The 14,842-nt window shown below is 41.6% G+C and overlaps 1 protein-coding gene across 1 annotated transcript in view; it reads left to right on the top strand.

Annotated features, from left to right (window-relative positions):
* The window catches only part of TTC29 (tetratricopeptide repeat domain 29), a 139,567-nt gene extending 131,741 nt beyond the window's left edge, over positions 1-7,826 (top strand). Inside the window, 2 exon segments of the mRNA XM_080373756.1 lie at positions 3,444-3,469; positions 3,471-7,826. Coding sequence (XP_080229882.1) covers positions 3,444-3,469; positions 3,471-3,536 — 92 coding nt within the window. The 3' untranslated portion in view covers positions 3,537-7,826.
* The last annotated feature ends 7,016 nt before the right edge of the window (positions 7,827-14,842 follow it).

Below are 14,842 nucleotides of genomic sequence, written 5' to 3'. Positions count from 1 at the left end.
GCCACCTTGATAATCTAGCATACCCAGCCAAATCATGGGGAGGGTATAAAGAGTACAGTGAGATATGTCTTGCTTTTTCTCCCTTTTGTGATAAAAATTCAGAATTGGCTAATAGTGAATCTGAATAGGTGGAATTAATTGTATTAAAGGAAAATAGGTATAATGAAAACACTGCATTGCCTTCTATTACTACTGTTGTATGTACAATACAGTAAGAGTTTACCCACGTTTGCAGCAGTTGCCAATGTGGTGGTTTTGTTTGCATACATGTACCTAAATACTTGCGAAAACATAACAGCACTGTTGCGGTCTTTGGTTTGAGCTGCTGTATTATAGGATTTTACACCACTTCAGCAAGTTGGATATAGTGGAAGAGTAGGACAGGGTATGGACTTTTCTCCTATTTGTTTGCCATGTCACTTCTTAAGCCAGCAGAAAATTAGGGCATCCTCAGCATCCTGCAGCAGGGAGTTCCAAGGGTCAGTTGGCAATGCACGAAGAACCCCTTCCTTTGTCTCCAAGCCCGCCACCTGCTACTTTCAGTATCTCCTACCTCATGAAAATGAGTGAAAAATGGTTTCTGGGTCACCTGCATGCTAGTCACATTCATAATTTTGTCATCTCCTCAAAATATTGCCTGTTTGGTTTTTTTTCAAAGCACGTTCAACTCCCCAAAACAATAGGCCTCTTATGATTCTCCATCAGTTTGTGGAGCTTTCCAGTGGAGTTCTTGTTTCATAAAGTCCAACAGTCTCCAAATAATACAAAACTTGGATTTGAATGCTTTCCTATCGTGTGGGCATGCACGCTTGGGAACAAAGGTGTTGCTTGTATAATTTTCTTTATAGTCTTTGAGAGAATGGTGCCTAAAATTCCTGTCCTCTCTGGAGTTAGTGATCATTTTAGCGCCAGTCTTTGTAGGTGTGGGTTTCATTTTTTTGTATGACTTTGTTCTAATTATATTGTGTAAAGGACTAGCAGCTCTTCTTAGCTTTCTCTCAGAAACATAATGAAATAATGAAATTTTTAGAAGTGTAACGATCTTTAGATGGACACATGGAAACAGCAAGAACAGAGATGCCAATTCTGGCTGCACTGAAAATTCAACCAGACAATTTTAATTATATTTTATCAACAGCAGTGATAACATGTCAGGAACATCCTATTATGATTAATTATATTTACATACTATTAATTCATATTAATGTTTATCTCTGCATTTTGCACAACACAATAAGATAGAAGGAGAATGCTTGATGGTGTGATCTGTGGTGGTATATATGTATTATCATTATGAATATGAGATGCTTTTATTGTTCCCAAATAGCACAGGCCAAACAAATGCCAAGAAAACATTTATGGCTCAGTATTCCATCAGTTATCCTTGATATGCTTCATATTTGCTGGGAGGATAGAACTGTTAATCAGACAATAATAGCTTGGTGTCCAAGTGTGAAGGCAGAAGGCCAAAAGGTGCATGAGAGAAGCAATTTATGCCATAATTCCCCATCTGTCATGTGCATATCCCCACCGTTTTTTGGATGTGTCCGTGTATGTAAGATACATTGCTGTCAGAGGCACACTTTTATGTGTGATTACTTGCAAATATGTATGTTACTACACATACCTAGTCACATTTTGGGCTTGAGTCATACACCTGTCTCGCACCACTTTTTCAACAATGAGCTTCCACTGGAAAGAGCAATAACACCACACTGGTGTAAAGCTGGGGTGGAGCAAGGTACTCCAGACCCCTTGTTAGCACCTCTGAACTGCATGAGGCTCTCAGCTGCTTTGCTGTGTGTGAGTCTCCAAGCCAAACTGAGAAGCTACAGACTCTGCAGCTGTGAGCAGAGCCCCTTGAATTCGATTAGGTTTTATTAGATGATTTTTTTAGACATGGTCTGCTAGTAAAGGAATTTCCACTCATGTACTTAAGGCCTGGTTTCAGAAAATGTTAAATGTACATTGTTAGAGTAAACCACTAACGTACATGTTGCCCCCTTGCAAAATTTGATTCATATGATAACTTACACTAATTCACAGATATTCTGCATAGATTTACTTATCCTATTCTTATTTGCATACAACTCTAAAGTCCTAATTAGCAGTTATACTTAATAAAACCTATGATATGACAAAACATACATTTTATTGAGTCTTCAGTAGTCCGGTAGTTTGCATCTCTTCCAAACATTGCACCAGCAGAGACACTGCTTTGAACATTACTTTTCATCTCCATCAGAACTGGATTAATATATTTATTTTGGACATGAGTTAAATTAGGATGCCATATAAGCACCATTGGTATCGGTGTGACTGAAAGAGAGTCCTGTTTTAAGCATCACAGTGCAAAGAGGTAGTGACAAATTGAGAAGGATCCAACCAAGGATTACTCAGAGGTCAGAAAACATGAGCTCCTTTCAAATATTGAAGGCTGCATTTGCTTAGCCTCAAAAAGAAAAGATTAGAGGAAGGAAAACAGTCTCTGAAGCTGTAAGAGGTTATTATAAAAGAGGACAGTGTTCCTTTGCTACCAAAGGTAGAACAAGGCAAAAATCAGCTTAATTTGCAATAAATATTTATCTTAAGTATTAGGGAAGAAACTGAGCTAAAAGATTGTGAAACACTGGAACAGAGAGATCAGGGATGTTGTGAAATGGCTTCATCAGAAGCCTTTGAGAATAGATTTGACAAATAAATGTCAGGGAGGGACTAGATATATGTGCACTTTCTTCATTTGAGGAAGTGAACCAGATCAGTAGTTCCCAAAATAGGAAACAATCCCGAGGGATGGTGTGGTTGTAACTAGGCAGAGGGAGGTATGTTGCTGGAGAGTCGCTGGGAACAGAGCAGAAAGTGCAGCTGGGAGGTGGCAGCTTGGTGCAGAAATGGAGCAAGGAAGGAACAAGGCTGAGCATCACAGATCACAGCAGCAAAGGAAGTGTGTGGCTGCCAAAAACTGTGGAGTTAAGCCATTGCCTCCCAGCCACCCGCTCATTTGATCACATCCTATTAGGACCGCACTGGGAGGTGGCAGCCCTACTTATGCAGTCCCCTCACCCTGCTCTTGCTTTGCACTGCTCACTTTCCCTGGGTGGTCTTCTCACTGCCTGCCATCTTTCAGTGCTGTCTTTGCCATCACCTTCTCCCAAATGCATCTTCCTTGTTGGGTCCCAGCTGGACCCACCTGGACCTGTCCTGCAAAACTGGCCTGTTTAGGAACTGCACAGAAGCACAGGAAGTAAGAACAAAAATCCCTGCCAATTCTGTGTTTCTAGGATTATATCTTATGTGGCTTGCCTCTGTGTTGTCTTAGATTTCCTTCTCTTGTGACTTTTTACTGTATTGCATGTTTTTCAAATAAACCTTCTAGGCTTTTTTACCAATTAGAATGTTGTAAGTCTAAAGCACTAATGCACTTTTTATTTTTTTAATAACAGAACTTGATAAAGAAACGAGTGCTTCAAAGCCCCTGTGAGTTTCTTCCAAAGACGCCAGTTATAGATCCTTCCTGGTACAGTATTTGCTTTTAATCCATAGTCTATATACCAATATGCTGATTTTTGCAAAATGACATTGGTATCAAAATTTAACCTGATTTTGACAGGGAGTTGCACATCATCTCTGGTTTACTTTGTCCAAATAACAGTATTTTTCCTGCTCATAAATGAACAAATTCACATGTCCTTCATATTTTTAACTTATTCTCCCAGTTTTAGAATTTATATTGCTTTTGCTCATGTAATTGCTTTTAATTTACAGAAATAAGCCTTTGAGATAGAAAAGCTATTAACCATGCTAAATGCAAATATAAAACAAGTAGATATCAAAGTGTATATATAAACTTACAAAAATTGCTGGTTTTTTATTTGTTGTTTTTCTCTATAGAGAATGCCTGCCTACTACAGAGAAGCTAATAGATGAGTACAGGAGATCCTTGAAAAGTCGTGCAACAAAGTAGGAATTTTGGTGGGGATTTGTCATTTAAATGGGAGCAGTGTTGCAATGCAAATATCTGAGAGCTCTAAGTTCTTTTATGACTGAAGTGTGACTTCAATGTGTATTATATGTTTTTATCAAAAATAGCTGGTGTCACTGAAATAAATACAAAACAGTAATGTAGAATAGAAACTTTGCATTTTGTGCCCCTAATGTGTATTGTCTTCCAAAATGTCAAGATCCTCCTGTTAAGATACGAAACATCATTTATGCCTACTGAGTGGGCATCCAAGATGCCCAATACCTTGTAAGATCAGGTTCTAAATGTGTCTGGAGAGTTTTCTTTAAATCCCAGATTATCGTCCCTTTCAGAAAAAATAAACCACAAGCTCAATGCCTTATTCATAGGGCTATCAGTGATTTTAGCATCTGTGCTTAACAGTTGCGGTTCAACTGTAACTTGATAGACTAGATCCAGCCTGAGTGCCACACTATGGTGCAATTTTGATCTAATCTGTAACACAGGTTGGACCCAAATCACAACTAGGTTTGTTTAAAATCTGGTTGAGCACACTCATGAAACCATTGAAAACCTGCACAACCAAAGCATTTGAAATGCCATTGACCGTCTCAAATGTACCGTCAATCTATAGGCACGGCTGAAACAACTATATTTAACAATGAAAGTGCATCTGGTAGAATACCTGTATGTCACATTTTCAAAATTGAACCCAAAATTCTCCTTTGTACAAAGCCTGTGTTCATTCACATGATCAGGTAAACTAAAATTCTGCCTAGATTCTTTTTGATAAATAATCTGAAGCACTAATTCTGGAGTGTGTGTGAAGGATTGTCTCCCATTTTGAGCTGATTAAATTCTTGACGGGGTTCGCCACATGGCCCACAGCAGTCTGACTCCTGTGGTCTTCACAGTCCTCAAAGGGCATTTTCCAATTACCATCACTGTTGGCCTAAAGAAGAATTAAAGGAGAGAAAATGTTGGTTATCACTTTGCAAAATATACATAAAAGTAGGATTTGGAACCTTTGAATTTTATTTTGAAAAACTGATACAAGCTTTCATAATGGAATTTATTTTAAAAACTGTTCTTTCAAACTACATAAACAAAGCTTTATGAATCTCAATAGTCAACCATTCCTTTCTTCAAACAGAGGTTTCCAGATTCAGAGTTTGAAGCAAGGTCCATTAGACCTGTAATCTGTTTTTATGACAGTCTTTGAGCAAGCAATAGCCTTTGCCGTAGTAATAACTCAATTCATGGTTTTCTTCAGGTTTGCAATTTAAGTAACTGGTTGACATGTGACAATAAGGTTTCTCCCTGTTAAGGCTTGGTAAAAGTGTATCATTAACTAGCTCTTATTAGACCATTGTTGACCAAGGTACTGTGTACATGCAGTGTAAATACAAATACCTCACTAATCTTATTTTTTTACCCAGAGGTCTTTATAGTCTGAACACCAAGCTTATTACAACAATGTTTATTTAGAATGTTCTTATAAGGCTGAAAAGTTTTATAGGAATATTCCTACATGCAATTATGCATGTACATAAGCATACAAATCTCTTGACTGAGTGTTAAAAAGAGGTAAACACTTTATGAAAACCAGGCCGAGAAACAGGACCATGAATGAAATATAAACAATAACTATCCAGTCTAGCCCTTATATTTTAATGCTATTGATATGAGATATGAAAAACATTATAAAAACATTAACCTTCGAACTCTTCTAATCTTGGTAAATATAGCATGACTGCTTGTAAGAGGTTGCTGGTTTGACATATTTGGAATTTCTTTTATCAGAATATTGTCCAAAAATGGCATATTTGAATTTATCTTTCATAGTTTAAAAAATATATAAAATTACATAAACCAAGCAGACATTCTAGAAAAGATAATTTTCAGTTTTTCAAGGACAAGTTTCTAAATTCCTAAGGGTTATGAACCCCATGTACATTTCTGCAGCAGCTGAACATTCTATGTATGTGTCCCAAAAGTTATTAAGCAGTTATGTTAAACAGCATCCATGGCCATCATTACTTTTTGCCAGTCTACACTCATTACTAAGTGATAGCTTTTGTATGCTTGTGAAAAAATGGTCATAAATTAATCCTCTGAGGCATTACCTCTCCTGTACTTTTTTAACAGTACTTTTTAGTCATAAAGCTTTTAATAAAAATAAGGGGACTTTTATCATCCTATTATAATGGAAGTTCAATGTGTGTTCTTCAGAGCCAGGAAACTTTGGGAGAACATTATGTTTATTGAGCTTTTAAACGTACCTGCCTGCCATCCCAGTAACAATTTGTCTGACGAGTAACTATCTGGCAGAATGCAGGTGGTGTTCTCCTTGCAGACTTCTTCAGCAGGAAAACAAAGGCTCTGCTTTCCCCTTCAAATGGATGGGGCGAGGAGGTTAGGCAGAATGTTGTTCCATACGTTATACTTTGGGCAGGGTCCTGGAATAAACCTCTCCAGCTGTTAGAAGCAGCCAGAGCTCCATGGGTCATGGGCAGGCCTTGGTGTTAACACCTCACATGATCCAGCTGAAAGCACGGTGCTCACTGACACTTGGCTGCAGTATCAGCTCAGTACTTCTTCAGAAAAAAACATCACCACTTTCTGAATTACCAACACTTCTTCCAACATCACTTTTCTTTGGTGATCTCTTGTCAGACATAGTCCTGTGCACAAGATCTGCTGAGATCAGAGCTCAGATTAGTACAGTGGAACTTTTGTCCTTTGTCTCTTTACATGAGAGATGCTCTGATTTCTTTAAGGAGCTCCTCATACAGAACTGAATTCTTTTCCACTCTGCCTGGTTCATTATCATTGCAATCCTTGCTCCAAGTTTTTGCAGAAAGCCTCTAATCTCCTGACCCTTAAGACTTCGCGATCAGAAAGGAGGACTCAGAGAGATTATGAATTGCAGTTGCAAGTTTTTCTGTGCTCTGAGAAATTATAGACATAATTGACTTTAATGAAGTTAGGTAAGCACCTAAATCAACTTAACCTGTAATGCCGGTTGTCTGTTTCAAAACAAAAACTTGTCAAACGTATTATGGCAGATGAATCTTTGAGTAGTTCTGAAGTGTAATATCAATGTCTCTAAAATCTATGTATTGCGGGTGCCTAAGGCATGTGACACTGACAATTAAGGCTGCTTTTTGAATAGGGTTTTAGTAGGTTTCACTGTGTATTGACTAACAGTTCATAGCAGAAGGGAAGGTTGTATCTCAGAAAGGATTCTGTTTATAATTATGAAAAGCATGTTTTCTGACCATTAATAGGGTATATCTTGTTAATTATGATGATATATATGGTATTTCACCTGTGAAGCCATTTAGAAAATTAATGTTTGAGTCACAGAAAGGTCATTGCCATTCTGGAAGGAATCCATTCATCTCTAAATAGGCCATCCGAATATAGACTAAGAAATACACTATATATAATTACCTAGAAATAGATGGAATAAATAAGATTGATGATAGGTATTACTAAAGCCACACTTTAGTTTCCTGCTAGGAAAAAGTAGAACATAACTGGCAGAAACAATAATATACATGTAAAAATGCAAGAAATAGGTTAGTCTTAAGTAGTTTTATAAGATTCAGCTATTACACATGAGGTGAGAACTCATCAGCCTGGAGAAGTGGTGTACATCAAGGACTTTGTCCTGAGATTCAGTTATTTCTGAGGACAGCTCCTACAAAGAGAATGAAGACGGATTATTTTTTTTCCCCCTGAAACTGTGTCTTGTTTGACAGCATAATTTCATAGTATCTCTGTATTTGCCACACATGCTAACAAGTACATAGAATGTATGTGCTGTCTTTGGAGATAAACAAATAAACATGTTAATGAATATTTCCATGTGTGAGTCTTCTTTTGACACAGGCATATCACCGAAGAGTGATGCTGAGCATGAAGGAGCCCAGCAGCTATGATGGTAAAGCACATTGCCAGGGGGTTAACCTTAGGAGATAAACTTTTCTCTCTAAACATTTACAGTTTAGTTTTTAAAAATACAGAATAGAAGTCCAGAATGGCTGTTGGTCAAGTGAGCTCTCAAGCCCATTTAGCAGAGGAGGAAAAAGAGAGAAAGGTGCAAGTGTGCCTTTAATTGAAAGCCTGTTGTTTAATCTTATCTCATCTGTGGGATGGACAAAGTGAGTCAGCCACAATGCTCGCTTGGAGGAATTAATCTGAAGAGGTGAGAAAGCAATTCAGTAACTAAAATCCCCTGTCCCCATCCCTGCTGAATGAATATGTCTGTTTCACTAGATTAACAATGAAGTTACTTGTTTGTTTCATCACTACATGAAAGGCAGACAGACAACTTTGCAACAAAAGCGCAGCTGACCTGGGTGAGATCTGAAGTGCTGGCGATGGCCCTCCCTGAAGTCACGGGGGGCTGATGGTGTGCAGCCCCTGAAGCATTGCTCGGCTCTATGTAGGATCACGGCATGGGGAAAGGTCTCCGTTTGTCCCAGCAGCTACCCATTCTCCAGCTCAGTTCTGCAGCTTGGCCACCTGCAGTATGGGTAGACAAGATCTGTGGACAGCAGATTTTCAGTAGCACATGGAAGACCCAGGGACCGGGAACTTGAGTGTCCTAGGAGGAGCGTCTGGGAGTGGCAACAGCTCCTGGCTCCCACTCAGCTCTGAACCCAGCTAGGACTGAGATTTCTCCCCTGAGACAGACTGATGAGAGGTAAGCTTTGTCTCTGGGAGGCAACTTCCTTCAACACCAGCTCTTGTAACTGCCACATTTAGCCCCCAGTCTGGGACATACCTATCCATTTATAGAGGTATATCACCTTTGAAAGGCTGTCTGCCTCCTACACTGAGCTATTCTGTCCCTAGCAACATTGCTCCCTGGTCTTCCTGGACTATTTCAGTTCACCATTCAGTTCACCATTTGTAATTGAAGTGGCTTGAATCTGGCCTTAACCACAGCCGTGCCTCTAAAAATGTCTTCAAAGAGCCCTCCCAGAAGCATGGCGGTCACTGTTATTTTCTCCTGTTTTCTTTTGTAAGAGTTGTCTGCCTCCTGGCTCCTCAGCATCAGTTGGCTGAGAAAATTAGACACTCTCCCTTTCCACGTAAGTACCAGGAAATCGGTTTCCCTGGCATTGCTGTCTGCTTTCTGGGCAGCCCAGACTCACGCCAGGCTCACAGTACAGATTAAAACAAAATTTATTTATGATAAGGGAAGTTCAGGATTACCTGGCTTCTGTCTCCAGGCCCCACTCTCTCCCAGCAGCCCCTTTAACTTTTACATTCTGAATTGCAATGAGCTTTCATGTCTGCTGAGCCCTGATACTCTCAGAGGAGCTCTGTGATATTAGAATATTTTGATGAATTAGAGCCCTTGCTTTTATTTCGCCTCTGCAAACCTCTGTTCTGGGAGAGCATCACCGATGCATTCACATTTTGCAGTGCATTTAGCAGAAATGGCTAAACAAGCTTGAGATGGGGACAGTTAAGCAGAAAGGGGTGAGGATTTATGGCACTTCGAATTCTTACTGTCACACTGAAATCCAGTACTAGCATACTGCTTTTGCGTGGGGGGCAGGGAAGGGTGCATCTGGCCTTGCCAGCAACAACAGAGTAGATCACGTGCACAGAGCCAGCGGTGAGTGGACACCCGTGCAAGCTTGTAAAATGTAACTGCTCCTGCGCTGGTTGTACGGAGGCTCTAATGGCAGTCAGCATCTCCCTTGTGTGGCAAATGCTTCTTTTTTTTAAATGATAGCTGTAGGTCAGCCAAGTGGCTGTGTACCTACCATGCCACCGGTGCCTGGGGCTCTACAAAAGCAATACAACCAGCGTTGGCACTGCATACTCTGAAAAGCTAAGGGGGAACACCACGAACAAGTCTTACTGATGTGCCTGTAGGGGAAGTTCTCACTAGCCAGACACTTGATAACCCTTGTGTGAAATCAGCCTGGACTAAGCCAGCTCAACCTCCTGAAACACAAACTTGTGGGCCAGCAAAGGTGACTTTGGCAGGGGCAGGAAAAATGTCAAGAATCAGCGTGAATATGGTAAGTGCAGGAGGAGCCAGTTAGACTGTAAGATACTGGGACTGGGAACATTCTTTGAGACAACTTGTGTGTACCAGGATTGGCACAGTAGTTGGGGACTGGGAGTGCTGTGCTGGCACAAGCTGTACACATGCACACACGCCAAACCGCCTTGGAGCAAATGATGTTCAATCAGTGTTGCTGGTTGGGGTCACTCGTATAAGTCACGGGTTTTTCCTCCTTCTTCCTGAATAGAAAATTGCAGGATAGTAGAATCTGCCTAGAAAATTACTTTCTAAGAGCATTTGTGCCAAAAAACTTGGTAGTTTATGCAAAGTAAATAAAAAAAAAACAGGCTGTGAAGGTGAGCGAAGTAACAGAATAAAACCCCTAAACTAATATATTTGCAAAAAATATGCTTGCTTTAGTCACCCCCTCTGTTCCTCCCAGAGCCCATATCCCACTGTAGGGAGCCGTGGCATTTCCATCAGTGAGACAGTGCGCTTTCCCTTGAAAGCTGCTGGGTTTAATCTTACCATCAGATGGTGTGATTCATTTCTGCAGTCCCTGTTGTACATTTCTTAATATCAGACATGAGTGAAATATCTTCAGGACTGTGAGTGAGAGTGGAGTTAACTATTTTTTCAAAGGAAAAAGATGTTGGAAATACATAGTGGTCTTCATCAACTGAAAGCGCGTGTGAAACCAAGGCCAGGCTCCTGGGCTACACGTGATGAGCCTGTCATGGGGTCGACTAAGTGAGGCAGAAAGGGGCTTTCACACCTCTAAAATAGAACCGGTTTCGGTTCAGCCAAATCCCAGGTGTAGTTCAGAGCATTTGGCCCAGCATGCAGCTGCCTGGGGGTGGCCACATCTGGCAAGTAACAGCTACACCCCGCAGAGAAAAGGGCCTATGCCGGCTACGAGCCTGTGCTGCGTGAATCCATCCTCCACAAGACAGCAGAGCTTTCCTCTGCCTTTTGTAGTGCCGCAGCGGCTCCACAGAGCTGTATGAGAGGACAGAAAGTTCCATGTAATAGTGTAGGTTTCCCCCCATCTTCTGTGAGACCGGTACGTGTGCCTAGTCTGCTTTAAATACAGTCATCATATGCATTGTCTCAAATGGTTGCATAGGTCAAGAAGTCCTCCTGAAAGCTGTGTTCAATGAAGACAGGCTGAGGTCCTTTTACTTTTGCCTCTGGTTTCTGAGCCTTTAAAGTCTGTTCAGGAGGTGTGTGCTAAAGTGCTTTCCTGCAACAGCTTTCCTGTAATGGAAGCTGCAATTCTCAAGCCATCTCTTGATTTCTGAAGCAAAGGCTTGAAATCCTCCCCAGATATTGCAAGCTGAAGTAAAAAGCTGTCTGTGGTAGCCTTGAATTATGTGTCTCCACGCCTTTGCTTCCTGATGGTTGTACTTAGGCCTTTTGAATTTCTACCTGTAAATCATCTTCAACACCTTTGAAACACAAATGTTCATAACAGTGGTATGAGCTAAAAACATTTATTTCATAGTTTAAAGTGGTCCTGCCATCTTCAGCTTTTCTTTGGTATCTCTGCATGATGATCACCCATTTGGGGGGAAAGTGCTTTCCATGATTTTGTCTGTTTTGCCATGACCAGTTCCTCGGTTAGGAGCTTGATTCTCTTTTCTCACCCTTTTCCACATACAGCATTGCAGCATTAAAAGAAAAAAATAATCTGTTGATCAAGTAGGTGGATGTTCACACCAGAACTAAGTCAGAATCTCACTCCCCAGCAGAAAGGCTTTTGGTCAAGACCCAAATACAAATCGCAGTAAACCCGAGGGTTTGAGCCTGCTGTATTCCTTCCCATTTGCACGTTCTTCTCCACTTTCCCTTGTACTCAATTTGTTTCCTTCTTCCCTTTCACCCAAAGTCTCCCCTCTGTCTTCACAATTTTGATGAATACTGGGTTCTGCAGAAGTTCGTTCACCCACCCCTCATACCACCTGCCAAAAAGCTGGCATGTGCAGTTTCTTCTTTACAAGGAACCACCATCTCTTTTCTCTGATTGTCTGAAACCACTTACTAACCAAAGGTAAGTCACATCTCCAAAATGACTATGCAGTTGTTTACATTGCTAGGAAAAATGAACCTGTTGTGTACTGCTGAAAAGGGAGTAAACTCACTGGCTTTGTGCATATGGGAAGTGGGTAAATTCTGTTTCTCTGTGTTTATTCTTGACTTCACAGCTGTTTTCCCCAATTTTCAAGGTGTCGGCAGTCTTTGAGATAGCAGGATTACTTTAGCCTGGGGTTTTGGTCTGTCTGCTTTGCCTTCCTTCATTGTTAACCTTGTGTGCCTGCTGGATGAGGACTTGATACAGATGAGAAGTAAAGATGATGAGCTATTTCTAATTCAACTTTGCTGCAAACAGCTGGTTTGTAAAAGTTACATTACGCCCTCAAGAAAAACAAAGGTACTTAAGCCTAGAATGTCACCGATCTCAGTACACCAGCCTGCTGCTAAATGCCTTCCAAACTCTGCCCTTCATCTTCAGGCCTGGCTGTGGGGTGCACTAGCATATCTGTATGTCAGAGCAACCTGATCAGTTGTAAACTGGTGGTGCCTTTACCCAGTATCATCCACAACTGCCTCCCCATTAATTCTCTCAGCCTGGAAGCACCCTGATGTCTCCTTAATAGGGGTTAGCATTAATTATAGCAATTTACAGGTGTGCTGCTAAAAGACAGAACTGTAAATCACCTCAAATGTTGTTCCATGATGAAGTGTGTCGACATTATTTAACGAATTGTCCCAACATGACTGAACGATGCACAATGGAAAAACTTGCCACAGAAATATAATATTGAAAAGGCCATAATACTACGTATTTAGTTTAGATTTGTAATTGCAGTTGATATTCTTCTGGCAGTTTTGTACTCCAAGAGTATTTTCAGCTTCAGAAAAGCAGAGTACATCTAACCTGGGGGTGTCGGTGGGGCAATTCAACAACTAATACATGTGACACTGCTATACAGCTGGTGTTACAGAGGTATTTGGCACAAAAAAGATCTGGCTGCATGTGCACGTTCCAGTTACAGCTTACTGCCTAAAGTGTAAGGTAGTAACGTTGTTTTACAGCGTATGAGAGTGATTTTGCCTCAGTAGAAAGAAGATTGAGGTGTGATGAAATGCCAGCAAAAAGCGCCTACAGATACCTCAAAATAAAGAACTACACATGTTCTGAGATGTTGATCTATTGTATTTGGCCTTAATCTGAGCGCAGCACTTTCCCGGATCAAGAAAAGGCTTGTAATTTTGAAATGAGAGGAAAAGTGGAGCAGTATCTTCTCTCTAGAAAACCTGGAGTGAAAATGAACCACATTAATTGTTATATTGGTCCTTTCTCTTGTGATTGCAGGTAGTTTTCCTCCTTCAGATGTGCAGGGTACCGTTATGTGGCAAACAGCTTGTTTTTTCTTTACTGAACCAAGGCCAGTTTAAAGATTGACACGCCTAAAACATACACCCAAGTCTCAACTGATCTGACTGAGTAAGATCTGGCACAAAAACTAACAGAGGAGCCCAGCACCACTAGCCAGGTCAGCTGCTGATTTCCTCTGGGCAGGAAAACTTGCTCACAAGCACCAACAGGTGTATTTGGAAGGGCAAAGGAGGGAAAAGAGGGTCTGGAGAGGTGAAGGGAGGGTTGGTGTCAGCGCCTCTTTCCCAGGGATTCAGGGTCTGGAGGTGTATAAATCTAAAGATGAGAACTGAATAGCCCCAGCAATGCCTCTGTTGCTTTTTAAGGAGTAACTTTTTTTTTTTTCCCAACTTAACCTTTCGAGTTTCTCAGTTAAATCTTAGCATCAGTCAGAGCTCTCTTAATGTGGAGTCCAAGACCTTCTAAAACCATCAGTGAGGATGTGTAAAATGTTGCCACAGAAATGTCCGTTTCCATGTGGATGCTGGGGCTGCTTGTGTTAGCACATATCTGTGTGCAGGAGGACCCACTTAATTAAGGCCAGCCTCAGCCAGCAGAGCTGCGTTCAGGCTCCTGCTGCACTGGGAGGATGAGGAGCATTGCAACAGAAGGAGGAAAGGGTGAAGGAGGTGCCCTGGGTGTTGGAATGTTCACCCAGGCGGCGTCTTCCTCAGGAGGGCCTGGGGGACCACACTCGACACGGCCCTCCCTCTATCTGTGCCTCCCCCAGCCTCAAAATGGTTTTAAAACTTTTAAGCCTACTTCAAACCGATGGAACAGATAGGGAAAGGGCTTAACTGTGAATCTATCCCCAAGATTTTGTGCAGCAAGGCAGCTGACAGAGGGGACAGACCCCATGTGTGTCCCACACAAGGGAGAAGGCAGAAAATCACACACATACCAGAAAGCCTGCTCCAGGCAAGAGGTTTTATTAATGCTCCATCCTCAGGAAAAGTGTCAGTCTGAGTTTGTGCCTTATTTGACACTAGAGAGCCCAACTAAAAGACCCAAATCTGAGGGAAGTCGGCTTTTGCCATTCCACTGCTGCTCCGCCTCCCCGGTGCGATAGCCCTGAGGCCGAGCTTTAAAACCAACTGCTGCGCTGCTGCTGGGGAAATAAACCACTTCTTGCCATAGTTCGAGGTGAATGGGTGTTTCACTGAGCATGCCATCCTCCCAGCATCCTGGAAGTAGGATATTCAAGGATGTTGCTGGTTCTGCTGTTTGGAGGCACTGTCAGGTGGGGCAGGGTCGGTCCCCTGGTCTGAGCACTCTCCTAGGATCTGGGAAACTTCTTCACTATTCCTCATCCATCCCAAGCTTCTCCATTTTCCTCTGCTGTAAGGTCAGGTAGCAGCACGTCCCTGCCTCCTGAGGATGTTGTGGGCATCAGTATGCTAAATAC

This window comes from Falco punctatus (genome assembly GCF_963210335.1).
Source record: "Falco punctatus genome assembly, chromosome: 1".
Lineage (NCBI taxonomy): Eukaryota > Metazoa > Chordata > Aves > Falconiformes > Falconidae > Falco > Falco punctatus.
This window is presented reverse-complemented; position numbering and strand designations above follow the sequence as displayed.